General features: G+C 34.6%; 2 protein-coding genes and 1 long non-coding RNA gene across 6 annotated transcripts; 1 reads left to right on the plus strand and 2 right to left on the minus strand.

The window, feature by feature from the left end:
- Positions 1–2,827: 2,827 nt before the first annotated feature.
- Positions 2,828–3,463, minus strand: LOC145126348 (uncharacterized). The gene has a single exon (XM_079061731.1). The coding sequence runs from the start codon at positions 3,461–3,463 to the stop codon at positions 2,828–2,830; it is 636 nt and encodes a 211-aa protein (XP_078917857.1).
- Positions 3,464–4,144: 681 nt separating this feature from the next.
- On the plus strand, positions 4,145–7,958 carry LOC145125637 (uncharacterized). 4 transcript variants are annotated; one of them, XR_013716088.1, is made up of 5 exons: positions 4,145–4,791; positions 5,053–5,229; positions 5,320–5,599; positions 7,056–7,114; positions 7,582–7,958. It is a non-coding gene; the product is annotated as an uncharacterized LOC145125637 (long non-coding RNA). The 4 variants fall into 4 exon arrangements; XR_013716087.1 differs by having other exon boundaries at positions 4,148–4,791; positions 5,060–5,229; positions 5,354–5,599; XR_013716085.1 differs by having other exon boundaries at positions 4,149–4,791; positions 5,354–5,599.
- Positions 7,959–11,608: 3,650 nt separating this feature from the next.
- Positions 11,609–12,340, minus strand: LOC145126350 (F-box protein CPR1-like). Its single transcript, XM_079061732.1, has one exon. It carries the CDS (start codon positions 12,338–12,340, stop codon positions 11,609–11,611), a length of 732 nt encoding a protein of 243 aa, XP_078917858.1.
- Between the last annotated feature and the right edge of the window lie 3,057 nt (positions 12,341–15,397).

Genomic DNA, 15,397 nt, shown 5'->3' on the forward strand with positions numbered 1-15,397 from the left:
TGTTACAATTATCTATACTTGCATCAAATGCGTTCTTACAAGCTTTCAACTTCCTATCTGTGATCATCCGGAAGAGAAAGAAGGTCCCGATATCATTTTCAGTCAGAAACCAATAGATAATAGAGTACATAAGCTTTAAAAAGTTCACTGAGGACTTTTCACAAACACTTGGTGGACAAAATTTTCAATATTTAATCAAACTTACCATCCCATTTGAAATTGTTCCAATTACTAGTATTGCTCCAATCCCAAGCTTTGTCAGGTTCAAATCAGAACCAACCAGCTTCACAAACTTATCTTCCTTGGTTTGCACCTTCACAAAGCCATCAGAAGCAACTGCCCTAATTCGTTCAACAGCAAAGTTACAGGCACCGTCGAATTGCAACGTCATTCCCTCACTTGATCTGTCAATTACTCCAGGTTTTGGTTATTATGCTTTCAGAAAAGAAAGCCCAAAAAAAACGGAAAAAAAACTACATATATAGTAGAAGGCGATGGATTTTGATAACCCTAACCTGAGCGGTGACGATCGTTGGTACCGGTGCAACACTAAGTGATGAATAATGAAAAATGACCATATTACCCCTTAATGATAAACTTTATATAGCGTAAAAAATAAGAATGAATTTTATTCTTGATTTTAGAAAAGGCAATGAACTTTGATCCAACCATGAATTCACCATTGAGATAAGTTTTGATGGGAGCTTGTGATACAACAAACAAATAAAGTAATTCAAGAAACAGGAATATTGATGGTACGATTAACCATAAAATGTATTTTTTTTTTGTTCAAAAGGAACTCATTCAAATGACAATATCATTGAATTGACCATAGTTCACATATAGTTTAAACAACACAATCATTGAGCATAATTTTCTAATAATACAACTATTGAGAATTGTGGTAAAAAGAGATCAGAGTATAAGTTTACAAGCTTACAACTATCACCATATTACAACCATAAATAACAACCAAACCACCACCATCTTGACTCACATTCGTCACCATTGCACACCTTAACCCACCAAAATTCACCACATATCTCCTTATCACCCACCACCAGACGCAACATTACCATCTCCGACCAACTTATCAATTGAAGGGAAAGAGGGTGAATATCGAATTTTTTGGTGATTGATTGGAGGACTGGTGTGTTAATTTCTGAGACCAAGAGAGAGAAGAAGTGCGATTTTGAGTTTCTTGCTGGGTACCGGACACGCACGCAAGGTCATCGATTCCAATACTAATGAAGTGAACACCAAATACCGATTGCAAAAGAAATCTAGACAGAGAGAGAAAATAGATGATACGAACCTAGACGCAGTGCAACAAAGAATCGTGTTCTTGTTCTTCAAATCGCAGGGCTTGAGTGAGATGAAATCGATTGAAATCTACCTTTCTGATCGACCCTTCAATTACCGATTTGAGGAGAAGTTGAGAGAGCTGATAACGAGAGTGGCAGGTTTGAGGAGAGCAGTGGGAGGAGAGTTCGATCAACCAGAAAGGAAGAAAGAAGGGCAAATGAGGGCAAATGGGTTTCTTTACCAGTCAGCTACGCTTTTTTCACTTACCGGGTCAGGAAATTGGTCGGCTATTGCTGACCGAGTAAGCCAATTTAGGGCTCTACCAAACGGCCTGACCGGACCGAGTCGGCCAAAATTTACTAAAATTTACTAACCGGACCCGGTTAGTTCATTATCAAACAACCCTTGGTCGTCTTGACTCCGGGTCGGATGGGGAAAGCGATACGTCATTAGCATGCAAGTTTCAAACTCAAAGAACAATTTCAGAACTCAAGGAACATTTTGAATACCCGTTTAATGGTTTTGAATTACAATTTTCATTTTTATTTTATGTAGATTGCACTTTATATTAGTTAACATACTACATTAGTTACAAAGGGGCTAGAGTACTTAATTTAAGTTATAAAAATTTGAAACTCCAATAATAGTATCAAAATTCGAAGAACAATTTTGAAACTCTTCTTGGTCATGTTCTTTAGTTTTTTAAAAAAAGATGTTTATATTTAATGGAAACCATGCCTGATAAAAAATGTTTAATATTTAGTTGCGAACTAGTTTATTAACATTAATTAATTTCTTTTCATTTCTTATACTCACATGTTTTTAAAATAATTATTTATTACTTCTTTCTCATTTTTCATACTCATTTTTTAATATGCAATTAGTAAATAGATTAAATAATCACTCTTGTATCCTTTTTGCCAGAAAGAAATTGCACAAAAGAGAGTTGTATAGTTTTGAGTATTACATTAGATAATCTTCAAAAAAAAAAAAAAAACTACATGTAAAATATTACTGTTCAACTCCCTGGTTAGTCTACCAAAGTACATTTTAAACAAGGTGCTAATTTGTATACATACATCAAGTAACATCATCCCCGTTGCAATAATCAGATCAACAGAGCAAAGTAGTGTTTCCATGTAGGAATGAATACTGAAGTGATAAGGCATATCACAAATCTCAAGAACATTGCTGTGTTCTGAGTTGGGCTCATAAACCACAAGTTTAGCCAGTCCATAATAATCAGCTTCATCCGTCACTTGCATTATAGGTATGCCATTTTTGCTAAATCCCACTATACAGTCGTGTGGAGTTTTTATGGTGAACAGCTTTGTAAACGATCTTTGAGACCCATGAGGCTCCATTATCCATACAGTAGTGAAGTTGTCGTTTTCACCATATTGAATCAGGGCAAGAGACTCCCTTACCTTAGAAATGCATACAGCACAAGGATGAAGGCGAGCCAAACTATCCTGAAGATCTATCATGTCAAAACTCTCACTAGTCAAATCAAATGACATAATCATTTTAACATCCTGTAACTGAACTTCCCAATAGATAAACCGATCAGTAAATATCGAGTTCGATTAAGGGGCAGATTGGTGGATACACTTCTCCATTTCCCCGAGCTCAAAGTGTAAACCATAACTCCATAAGAATGTGTAATTGCCACCATCTTGGGGTCACTAGTGACAGGACAAACCCCAAAAGCAACAGATGGTCTGATTGGGTCACCAGAGAAAGGACAAACCCCAAAATCAACAGATGGTTCGCCAGGCACGAGAACAGCAATCGATTTTCTAATTGAAGGATTCCAAAGAACAGCCATCTGAGTAGTAAAGTTGGGATGAGACCCAAACAAGCACAACAAGCCCTGAGAGCTGCCAACTACTATAGGAAGGATAAGTTGTTTAACCGATAGAGGGAGAGTAGGAACAGACATCTGTTGGGGGAAAGTGTCGTCATCGATATAACATCGGGAGAAGAGGACATAGTCTTCATCTACTGCTGGATTTTCATACGATACAAGCAGATGATGTGGTTGCATGTGGCGGCAGCGGCTGTGAGCAGCGATGAACTCAGAGCTGTCGATCAAAGACTTCCATGCTTTTGAGACGCATCTGGACTGAACCAGTGATTTCACGGGAAGCCTTTTCATGATTTCCTCTTGAACATGGAAAGGAATTTGGTCTGACATCGTTGATTTTGGGTGGTATTATGAATTTCTAGGGTTTCTAACGCTGGGAGAGAAAAGATGAGGCGTAATCACTACTCTGAAACAAAAAAGTTCATCAAACCGAAAGAAATCAAAGTAAATCGAAAAACTTAAAAAAGCAATGCATCAACATACAAGATAAAGCAATACAGCGTTTAGGGGTGGCGAAAAAGCAACGGTGGACGCCTGGAGTCGTGGTTTGGAAACCGAGAGTGGGAGAGATTGCGATTAGCAGAACTAGAATACAGATTAGAGTCAAAATCGGGCGAATCGAGTGCCTAGAGTGACAGAAGGCTGGAGAAATCAATTTTTGCTTGCCCTTGTAAAACGATAATTGCGATTCGGTTTGAGTATTCCAACTGCTCGTTCCCGCCTCCTAATTAGATCTATATCAACAAATAATTGGGCCTTCTTTTTATGGGCCTGTTAAAGAGCAATCCAGCATTCGATCTTTAGTATATCGGGTCCATTCTTTATATATATATAAATTTCATGTTGCTTTAGGAGCAGTATAGTCTGTCCATTTTAGAGTTGGCAACACCAATTTTCAAATTCATATTCTGATCACATTTCTTTGCTATAGTTCTAGTCCAAAACCATTGATTTTTCTTTTTCTCCTCTTTATTATAACATTTCACAGTTTTTCACAACGTGGCTGTTTTGGGTTTACTTTGCTTACTCATCAAACTTTTCCCTGGACACGTGGTATGTGTTTCTTCCACCGCTTTTTCATTGTTGACCATAAAGAATCACAGACCCACGGGTTGATTTCGTCATTCATCTCTGTCTTCTCCACTTCTTCCATATTTCATTGTCGTCTTTGGGCTGTGATCATTGGAAATCGGTTGCGCCTCCGCCGTTCTATTCAAATCGATTAAGGAGTTTAGTGTTACTCATCTAGCATCGGCGCCACTGGTGGTGGTCGGTTTGGTAAAGGGCGATAATGACTATTTGGTAAATCGAACCGACTTTGGAAACGATACTATTTGGTGGAGCATCGCTTACGATAGTCGTCGATAACTTGAATAGAAGATTTCCGACTGTGTTGTTGCTGCAAACACGAACTAATTTGAAGCAGGTATGCTCTGCTTTTTATCAGTATAGAGGTTAAGTCACCACCATTTTTGCTGCTTTTCGGACCATCTCTTCTCTCCTTCAACTCCGACCACTGGCCTAGATTACATGGACTCTCTATTTTAATGGACGACGTCGACGAGTTTTCAACTTGTGTCGTCATCAGATAGCTAATGTACACCATAGAAATGCGCTATGTAAGTATCCTCTATCTTCACATTTTGTGACCCTGTGAATGACCTTGAAGTAGTTTACGTCAGCAATTTGACAGTAATTCGGTCAAAATTCTACCAAAATAACTTGAAAATGTTCAAAATTAAAAACCCTAACGTGGTGTTTGGTGATAAAGTTGACTTTGTTGATTTGGAGTCGATTGATGTGTGTTTTCCTGGTTTAAAGTATCTTGCATTGATTTATGGTTTTAGAGATGATTTTAATGACGGTGTTCTTCATTATAGTTTGCAGGGTGAATTTGAATTTGAGAATGTGAGTTTTTAGATCTTGAATGGATGATTCTTGATAAACATTTTGTGGATTGGGCTGCGTGTTTGCTTAGAAGATGTCGGTGATTAAAGAAGTTAGTAATCCATGGATTTGTTTCAGAGTCTCAAACACATGTACACTCTCATATGTTGGTGAGTTTTACTTATTCAATTGTTGAACTTATGAGAAATTACATTCATGTTGATGTTCAATTTCTATATGAATATACCATTTTTTTCCAGAATTGTTTCAAGATTCGGGTTTTTGTGTTACTAGGCATGTGGTCGTGGGTTTCATTGGCGATGGAAGAGAAATCACACCCACAACTTATGTTAGTTTCCATCTGATTTAGAAGGTTTTGTGAGCAATCATTCCAATTTTCTGCATACAAATTTTTAAAGTTTTTCCAAAATTGAATGTTTGGAGTTCTTGATGGGTGTAATTTGGTGGATGTCGATGCACTTCCAGTTGCTTACGGAACTTGTCATGTGGCATTGGTTCATAGAGCCAATCTCAGGTCTGGTGAGTATGTCTTCAATTTCTTCAAATTTTTCTATTTTTAGATTTATGTTAATATCATACTAACCATCTGATTTACAAATTATCGTTATGAACTTCGCTTAGATTTGTTTGATTTTGGTCGGTAAATCTATATCATCATATTCAGTTAGGTAGCTTGAATGATATATAAGCAATTGTTTTTTCCTGGAATGTTCTTTTTTAAGCCTTTGGGTCCAAGGGTAAAATGGTAACTTTTAGAAAGTTACAGCTGGGTATTTTGTATTTTTTTTACCTCATCAATTTGAATTTTATGGGCATTCTGAAACTATGATGCCTAAATAAGAAAAAAAAAGATGAATGAATAATGTTATAATGATATAAAAGGGAACTGTGTCGCTATACTACGAAATAATTGAAATCTAACTAAAATTTACATTATGTTTTTTTGTTTTCCTTATACTATAAATACATATATCGGTTTTTCTTTTGTTTTGTAAATATATAGATTGAGTTTTTTTTGTCTTTTATATAGAAGAATGAATAATTACCTATTTAACTTCACCCATCTTTATTCTTAACAACACAACATACATTCATCACGCTTTGACAACAATATTTGAAATTGTGTTAGGGTTTAAGTTTTTATATCAACAGATAAGACCAAATGCCAATAATATTTTTTTTCATGCCACTCACACAAACCAACACCAAAAAAGGTAAATTTTCTATCAAGTACATATCACTGTTCATATCAGATCATAAATCAACATATCACCTTTATTCTGATGTTTCTTCTATATTTTACATTCTTATCTTCTAATATATATTTGAATATTTTTTGGTGTCATGAAAAAAGGCCATAGTGGAAACAAGAATGTAGTATAAACAACTCATGAAGTCGAATGCTAAATCCATAGTTCAGAAAATCCCTTCACAAAAATTGTGTGATTCAAAAATATTAGATATGGTTCGGTTTTATAATTCGAACCCTAGAAGAAATTATAGGTTCATCTTTAAGATTCAGAAATGTAAGAACTAGCCACAAGCAACATACTTTCCTTTTATTTTGTTATCTATAACATTCTACTTTTGTAACAGACCATATTTTAGCTGGAAAGTATGTATATCGATCATCAAATTGATCTTAATCCATATTGTGTGTTCCTTATCCACATTTAATATATCATATGAATTAGATTAAATGACTATTTTACCCTTACAATTCAAGAAAAAATTCATTATTCTACAATTATTTTGCAATAATTAAGCAAGCAAGTGTTTACAAGTATCTTGGAGCATTTTAGTATCATACAATTATTAACTATGCCCTTAACAAAACACTTTTTTCTGTTATAGAAGACAACAGTGCCTAAGGGTATGAAAAAAAAATTATAATAAATAAACCGTATTTTTTCATCATTAGCGACTCTGACTCACGAATTTCTAATGTGTTTTTCCTTATTTTTTCATTCATAAGGCAATGAATGGTTGACAACTATTGGCCAGACGAGCAATTCTACATGTAACATGTTATATGTAAGTTCTCACATCATGTTATCTCAGTTACAAGGTTATTTTAAAAAAACAACTTAATTAGTAGCAAAGATTGAGGCGATTTATAAAGAAATGTGGGTTCAGTATGGTATGAAATATCTGTTAATTATAGCATTCAAGATGTTTATAGTAATTTCACATATAAAACCAAATCTTCCTGAAAATGTTTATCACAAAGTAAGTTGCTATTTTTCTATGTCTGTTGTCTGCTATTGATATTGATGTGTCTTGAACTGGAATTGTTCCTATGTCAATCTTTCAATCAACAAAAAATAAACTACTAACACTAGAGGAAAATTGATTATATGTAATTTTCATATTTAAAGTTCAAACACCCCTTTTTATCCTTTATTTTTCCACCAATTTTGTAGTAAGTTATGACCTCATTATCTATCATGGTAAGTTTCAAATGTTTTGTGATTTGGAAGAATAAATGTGTCAAACCGCAGATTTAAACATGGAGCAAAAAGATTCTGAAGATAAAGGACTTCCACCTGGATGGGATAACACATATCAGCTAAAAAAAGAAGTGGAACATATGCTTACACCACAACCGTTTCACCAATTTCATCAGGTGGTGGAATTTGGCATATCTTAACCAAAATATGGCAATGTACTTTCATTTTAATGTTTGTTTTTTTTTTTATAATTTGGATCATCAAAATACCAATGTACATTCAATTTTTTTACCATGTTTGTAAATGGGCGAATTAGAGAATAGCAACATAGTTTACTATGGATACCAATTAAGGGAATGTACTTTAGTTGCACACAAAATCAACACCTTCCAACCCCCGCACCGCCGGGGGAACGCTTCTAGTTTCAATTGAATATCATTCATAAAATTATAAAATACAGATTAGAAATACTGAAAAATGCTAATCTAGCCAAACTTCTAAAGTACTTTTCAAAAATAATTTTTTTCATGTTTAGTCATTATTTTTGCAGAATAATCGTTGATACTGTGAAATACTGTGAACAATCTAAAGTACTTTTCATTAGAAATACTGTGAACAATCTAAACGACGTCGTTTAGCATTATTGGGCCTAGACTGTGAAAATGCAAATAATAATAATAATAATAATAATAATAACAACAGTATTTCTGCATTGTTCGTTTTTTTTTTCAAAAATTATTTTTTAAGTTTTTCAATGATAGGAGTCTTCAAATACTTGATGTAGCTTATGGATTTAATTTTTTTTTTTTGTATAAAATGAAAACTTTAAATATGTATTCGCAAACAACTTTTTTTTTAATTCGAGGTTTTTGTAACAAAAACTAAAAGCTCGACACCCTTATTGTTTTATGCATATATCTTAGTCCTTGCATTTACTGACTTTTACTTATATTGAAATATCTTATGTTTTGTTTGGAAAATAACATTATTTAATATAATAAATTAAACACGAACATAAAAAGTGCACATTTTACAGACGTAACGATGTTGACGAAGACTTATGTTTTATTATAACTATAACAAGTTAAATGTACATAACTTGGAACAAAAAAGGTAAAGAAAAAGCATGCCAAACACTTTTAATGTGTTGAAAGCCCCGTATTTGTTTTGGGTCACAAACTTCTTACATCGACAAGTACTAGTCAAACTAAGTATTTCTTTCATATTTAAGCTCAAACCTTTTATTCAATTTACAAGTCTAACCGGGACAAGACGTAGTGTAACAAAATGGTAATATGCATCATCTGACCAAATAATACACATCTCATCCTCTATGCTCTTATCGCGTAACGAATGCACCTAATGCCAAGGGGGTGAACATACTCCACTTGAGGTGCTCCCATCCAATACCATGGAAAACTAAGACAGAAAAGACATTGATATTATACCTTACTATAGTCAACATTACACCTAGAGAAATTTTTTAGTATTATGCTATATATTTATTTAAAGAGAAATTAAATATCCTCCTACTTTTGTTCCTACAAATCCTCTACCCAATTAAATGATGATATTTGTGATATTAGTATATTAAAATATCATTAAATGGGCATTAAATGTTACACATGTCACTATTTAATTGGGTAGAAGGATTTATAGGAACAAAAAATAGGAGGATATTTAATTTCTCTTATTTAGAAATAAAAAAACTTATAATAACGATAAGGACCCTTTTTTCTGGTTCGTCCAGAGCAGTTGAGGATATTTAAATCCCCAGGACCGGTCTTGGCATTATAGCAACACACAGGGCCGGCCCATGGGCCTGGGCAAGCTGGGCGACCGCCCCGGACCCCCAAACGCCAAAGGGCCCCATATTTATACTTGTTATTGGGTTATATTAGTCGCAGCCCATATTTTTTTAAGCCTATATTAATGACAGCCCATATTGTTTGGCCCAATATTAACATTTGCGCCTAATTTGAAGAAGCGGAAGCGGGAGTGTGACCTACCGTGTTTGAGTTTCTCGGTTACAGTTTCCAAGACTCAAATCGCAATTGAATCTTCGGCAGTTCGGCTTCTCTTCAGCTTCGTTTCCATGGAAAATCCAAACGACACACCATCTCTAACGGTTAGTTCTCGAGTCTCCTTCTTCTATTTCTAGTTCAAGACTTGAAGTTAATCAGTTACCCTTCTCCAATCTCCTCCTCAACTTCTCTTCTTTGAATTTTGATTTTCTGATTCGCCATCGCCGATTAGTCGATTACGGATTGCACAATACTCATTCTCTATTTCTCTTCTATTTTCCGATTTCAATTTTCTGAAATAGCTGGTTTGGTGGTTCTCTTTCTGAATCGTTTGGTGAATGGTTCGGATAATCGGATTTCGTATGAACTTGGAGTCTTGGAAGTATAGTACAATGCGTACAACGCTTTGACGGTTTTAGAATCGGAACTCGACATTCGACAAGAGGAGAACTCCGTTTTTTTAATACATGTAAGTCTAATTTTTTAATCTGTGAACTATTTATCTATTTTGTTAAAAGTATGTTGTATGCAATCGAATATGATTTATTGATTTTGATTAAATAAACTTATATAATGTTGATTTTGTTATGAATGATTAATCAGATTTGAGATTTGAGATAATAAGATATGAAATAAAATTTTTGATTTCTCTGTTTAACTGTTTTTTATGTTCAGATAATCAGATTTGAGATTGCTCAAAGATTATTAACAGCTAAGCAGGTTACACCCTACAGGTAATTTCTTTTCAAAAAAAAGTTAATCTATTTTCTGTGATGTTGCTAAATTCGAATTTGCTGATATTTAAAGATTATTTTGTATTTTTAATCTTCAGATTTCTCATTGTTTTGGGCTCAAAGGATTAAGGATATAATCTTATATACAAGCAACAGAAAGCAACCTGCTGAGCTACCACATTAGCCATCAGGTAGTCGTCTTTTCCTTTGTTTTTTTAATTTGTTTTTTGTGAATCTGTGTGATTGTTTGTTAACTGCTAGGTTGTTTGGCTTTCGGGGCCTGTCTTGAAGCCCTTTTTTTCCATAGGTGGGGAGTCCCCAGCCTTCAATTGTATTATTTTTTTAATTAATAAAAATTTCCGGAGGTTCCGCCCTCCTTTACAAGAAAAAAAGTTTTATAAGGGCCCCAATCTTGTTTTTGCCCCGGGCCCCAAAATGTCTAGGACCGGGCCTGGCAACACACTTATATTTTATTACACTGAATTTTTCAAAAATATAAAATAACTTATTATTATTATAACATATATTTAAAGGTTTGGTTTAAAATGATTAAATGTAAGAATTAAATTCATGAGTAGCAAAAGTAACATATTGCACCCTAATTTTTTACTTTACGTGGAGGATGACATGGTAAGCACTCCCTAAGAAGTGCCCCCTCCCTGGTATCCTCGCATACTGGGGAAGTCGTAGTAGGTGGCCGGGAAAGCTACTTATCCAACATAAAACATATTATCCTCAGTAAGAGGGAATATAACTATGATACAAATTTGTAACGCCATTATTTCATTACCCATAGTTTCATGCATGTTTTCACTTAATTGCAACATAATTTGATATTTGTCCCCCACTTTTGCATAACCATTAAAAAAAAAAAAAAAAAAAAAAGGAACAATAAATACATTTTTTTACAGAATTGGGACTAATGAAACATTTTATCATAGCAAACTACATGACTAGGCAGTCGGGTTGGAGGCTTCAACCTCTTAGCTTCATTACTTGGAAATAAAAAGGTCAAAGGCTCCTCTACCATAATCGTTTTAAACGCGGTAAGAAATTGTAAACATACCACCTCAATCAAAATTGGGACTAAGAAAAATTGTATCATAATAAAGTAGCCGGGTTGGAGGCTTCAACCTCCTAACTTCATTACTTAGAAAAAGAAAAAAAGGTCAAAAGTTCCTCTACCATAATCATTTTAAACGAGGTAAGAAATTGTAAACATACCACCTCAAGCAAAGTACATCTTGGATTCAAGCTAAACCATCACCAGTAAGAATGCCTACTACAAAATTCCAAATTGCTCGTTGTCCTCGATTTATGTCAATAACTATTACAGTCGGATCGACCAAGCAAAAGTAGTGTTTCCACATAGGAATTCAAATTGAACCACGAGGTCGTTCCACAGATCTCAAAAACATTGTTGTGTTCTGAGTTGGGCTCATAAACAGCAAGTTTATAACGTGCATTAATATCATCAGGATCATCATCTGTCACTTGCAAAATAGGTACACCACTCTTCCTTAAGCCCACTATAAAGTCATCTGGTGTCTTTATGGTAAATAGCTTTGTAAACGCTCTTTGAGCACCATGCTCCATCATCCATACAGTACAGGTGTCTTCCCTATAATGAAGCATGGCAAGAGACTCACATAGCTTAGAACAATACATGCGCATGGGATGACGGATAGCTAAACTATCCGGAAGCTCTATCACTTCAAATTTCTCATTAGTGACATCAAATGACATAATCATATTACGAGTCAATCCGACATGCCAATAGATAAACATATCAGTAACTACTAGAGACCGTGGATCTTGAATTGATTCAGTGGGCAGATTGTTGGATAGACTTCTCCATTTCCCAGTGCTCAAAGTGTAAACCATAACTTTACAACGGTAACCTGTTCCGATATTTGGGTCATCCGAAGATTGTGTAATTGATACGATCTTAGGGTCATTAGTAACCGGACAAACCCCAAAACCAACAATATCGTTGTTAAGCACAATAACAACAATCGATATTCTAATCGAAGGATTCCAGAGAACAACCATCTTAGTTGTATAGCTGGGATCAGAGCCATACAAGCACAACAGGCCACAAGAGCTGCCAACTACTCCGGAAGCTTAAGTTCTTGAACAGACAGAGGAAGAGTTGGAAGAGGCCTATGTTGAGGGAAAGTGTCATCATCGATGTAACAAACATAGTTTTCCTTATCTATTGGATCTTGATATGAAATGAGCAAATGTTGCTGCTGATTGTGGCGGAAGAGGCTGTGAGCAGCAATAAACTCAGAGCTGTCGATCAAAGACTTCCATGCTTTTGAGACGCATCTGAACTGAACCAGTGATTTCACTGGAAGCCTTTTCATGATTTCCTCTTGAACATGGAAAGGTATTTCGTCTGACATTTTTAAATCACAGATGCTGGCAAGCCGTGGAGATCTCCCTTGATTATCAAATTCACAAATTCAACAAGTAAACTACAAATAAAAATAAGAAACCATTAAATCCATCGAACCTAACTGCAGTAGCCAAAATGTAGTAACCAGAGTATTTAAGGAGAAAGCAAACTACAAGAGCAAAACAGCAATCCAATAATCCATCTACGAGTCAAAACACAAATCCGACGAGTTATATAAGTGTTTGCAGCAAGTTAAATTATACATCAGTAATAAAACGTAAGCATATATCCAATAATCCATTTACCTATCATAAACAAAATTGTTCACACAGCATCTCGTAATCCTTTCACCAAAGCAATCGGAAAACTTAAAAAGTAAAGAATGATACTTACAAGTTAGCGCACTTCAGCAGCGCGGTTAGCGGTGGCGAAAAGAGCAACGGCGGAGAGATGAGAGTGAGAGTGGTGGCGATTAGGGGCTTCAGTTTCCGGTCTGGGAAAGTAAACGGATTGGGCTCTCTTGGACCTATTTGGTCGAGCTTAAAAGCACTCTCACTTTTATGAAACATAATTTTTACATTTATTTTAGATATAATATTTAATTAACTAATATGCATATCGTATTAAATTATTTTATAAATACATTTATACATTAAAATTTTGTTAATTGAAACTTATGATTACTGTACATTTTAATAATTATTCTTATTTAAATTATAAATTATTTATACTCATGTTAATCTATTGTTGAATAATTTTTTATTATAGATAATAAAATATATATAATAACAAAAAACATAAAGTGGTTATTGATATTAGCTACTAATGCAGTGTCACTTAAATGACATTGCATTAATGTTTCGACCTATTCTACTTGCATCATATTTATCAGCCCAAGCTAAGAATATACGGATGTTGATTTAAATATAATTTTATGTTATAAAATAGATAGTCGAGCAAACTCTAAACAATATACCAATTAAAATTGATACATATGAAGTCAAATATAGTAAGGCTTTTTAGAGCTCACGTTGATTAAAATTGTATCTAAATTTAGTTAAAATGTAGTCGTTTGAATGTATAAAAATAATATTAACTTAGAAATTTTATAAATAAATATTGTATTAGCAGAATCTTAGAAATTGCTAAAAAGCATCATTATGATTGAATACGAAAAACATATGCACATTATTCATGTCCAAACTCAGTTAACATTTGTTGTTTCATATTTTCTTTTAGGGGATTACTTTGGTATATTTTTTGGTCGTTGCTGCATTAGTATCAAGATGGACTGCTGCATTTTTTTTATATACAATGCTTCCAGACGTGACTAGCGGAGAATTTTGAGCATGGCATCTTACACGACAATGTTCACCACCTGCTGGCACTTCAAGTGGTCGTAATATGGTCATTGCCACCAACTCACCGTTTGAAGTGATCAACTTTCAGGGCCATGTGATAAGACCACATGAGGTCACAACTCAAAGTGGTCATTTTCTTTTGATGGATTCTAAATGACACAATTTAGTCATCTTTTAGGACTAGTTCTACTTTTTCCCTTTGACAATTTTGGCGATTTTTCATGCTTTAGATCGTCATTTGTAGTTTTGTACAATTAGCAAGTGTTGTAATTTCCCTTTTGTTTGACCTTCGTCAATAGAGTTTGCAGGTTGCAGGTTTGGTCTTTTTGAGTGTGTTTATTGATTGGTCCAATTAAAATTAAAAAGACCCTTATACCCCTTTGATTAGCTTTTCTTTTATTTTAATAAAACATAATATATATATATATATATAAGTAAATAAACTGAAAGGGTATAATAGTCTATTTAGTTTTGACAAAGACCAAATCCACGACCAAACTAAGCCCAAAAGGACCAAACCTACAACTTTCAAACTTTGCACGAAAGCCAGAGAAATTAGCAAACCACAAAGAATAAAGAAAATTAGCAATCCAATAATCCATATACATACCATAATCCATTCATCAAAGAAACCAAATCAATTTGTAAAACTTAACAAAAAAAAATGCATGAAACTTACAAGGTACCCCACTACAACAGCGGTTGGCGGTGGCAAAGAGAGCACCGGTGGATGCGTGGAGTCGTGGTGGCGATATGAGAGTCAGAGTCGTTGGGTTTATAGCCGATTAGAATGAGAATCATGTGAGTCAGATGTCAGAATATTGAAGTAATCAAATTTAGCTTCACTTTTTTAAGAGACAACCATGGAACATAAGACCACCATAAGAATGTGGCCATTATGTCAATAACTTTTCCAGCCAGGCCAACCAAGCAAAAGTAGTGTTTCCATGTAGGAATGCATTTCGAAGCAGCAACATGATACAGAAGTCTCAAGAACGTTGTTGTGTTCTAAGTTGGGCTCATAAACAACAATTTTATACTTCACCTCGTAATCATCAGGACGATTATCTGTCACTTGCAATATAGGTATGCCACTCTCCCTAAACCCCACTATATGATGCCGTGTCTCTATACTGAATAGCTTTGTAAATGATCTTTGAACACTATGCTCCATCATCCATACAGTATAGATGTTCTCCCTTTTTTGAAGCATGGCAAGTGAGTCCCTTATCTTAGATATATGCAAGTCCATGATATTATGGCAAGCTAAACTATCCGGAAGGTCTATCGTCTCAAATTTCTCATTAGTCACATCAAAAGATATTAACATATTAAGATTCATTAACT

This window comes from Lactuca virosa, chromosome 7, assembly GCF_052849685.1.
Source record: "Lactuca virosa cultivar CGN04683 chromosome 7, Lactuca_virosa_CGN04683_v6, whole genome shotgun sequence".
Lineage (NCBI taxonomy): Eukaryota > Viridiplantae > Streptophyta > Magnoliopsida > Asterales > Asteraceae > Lactuca > Lactuca virosa.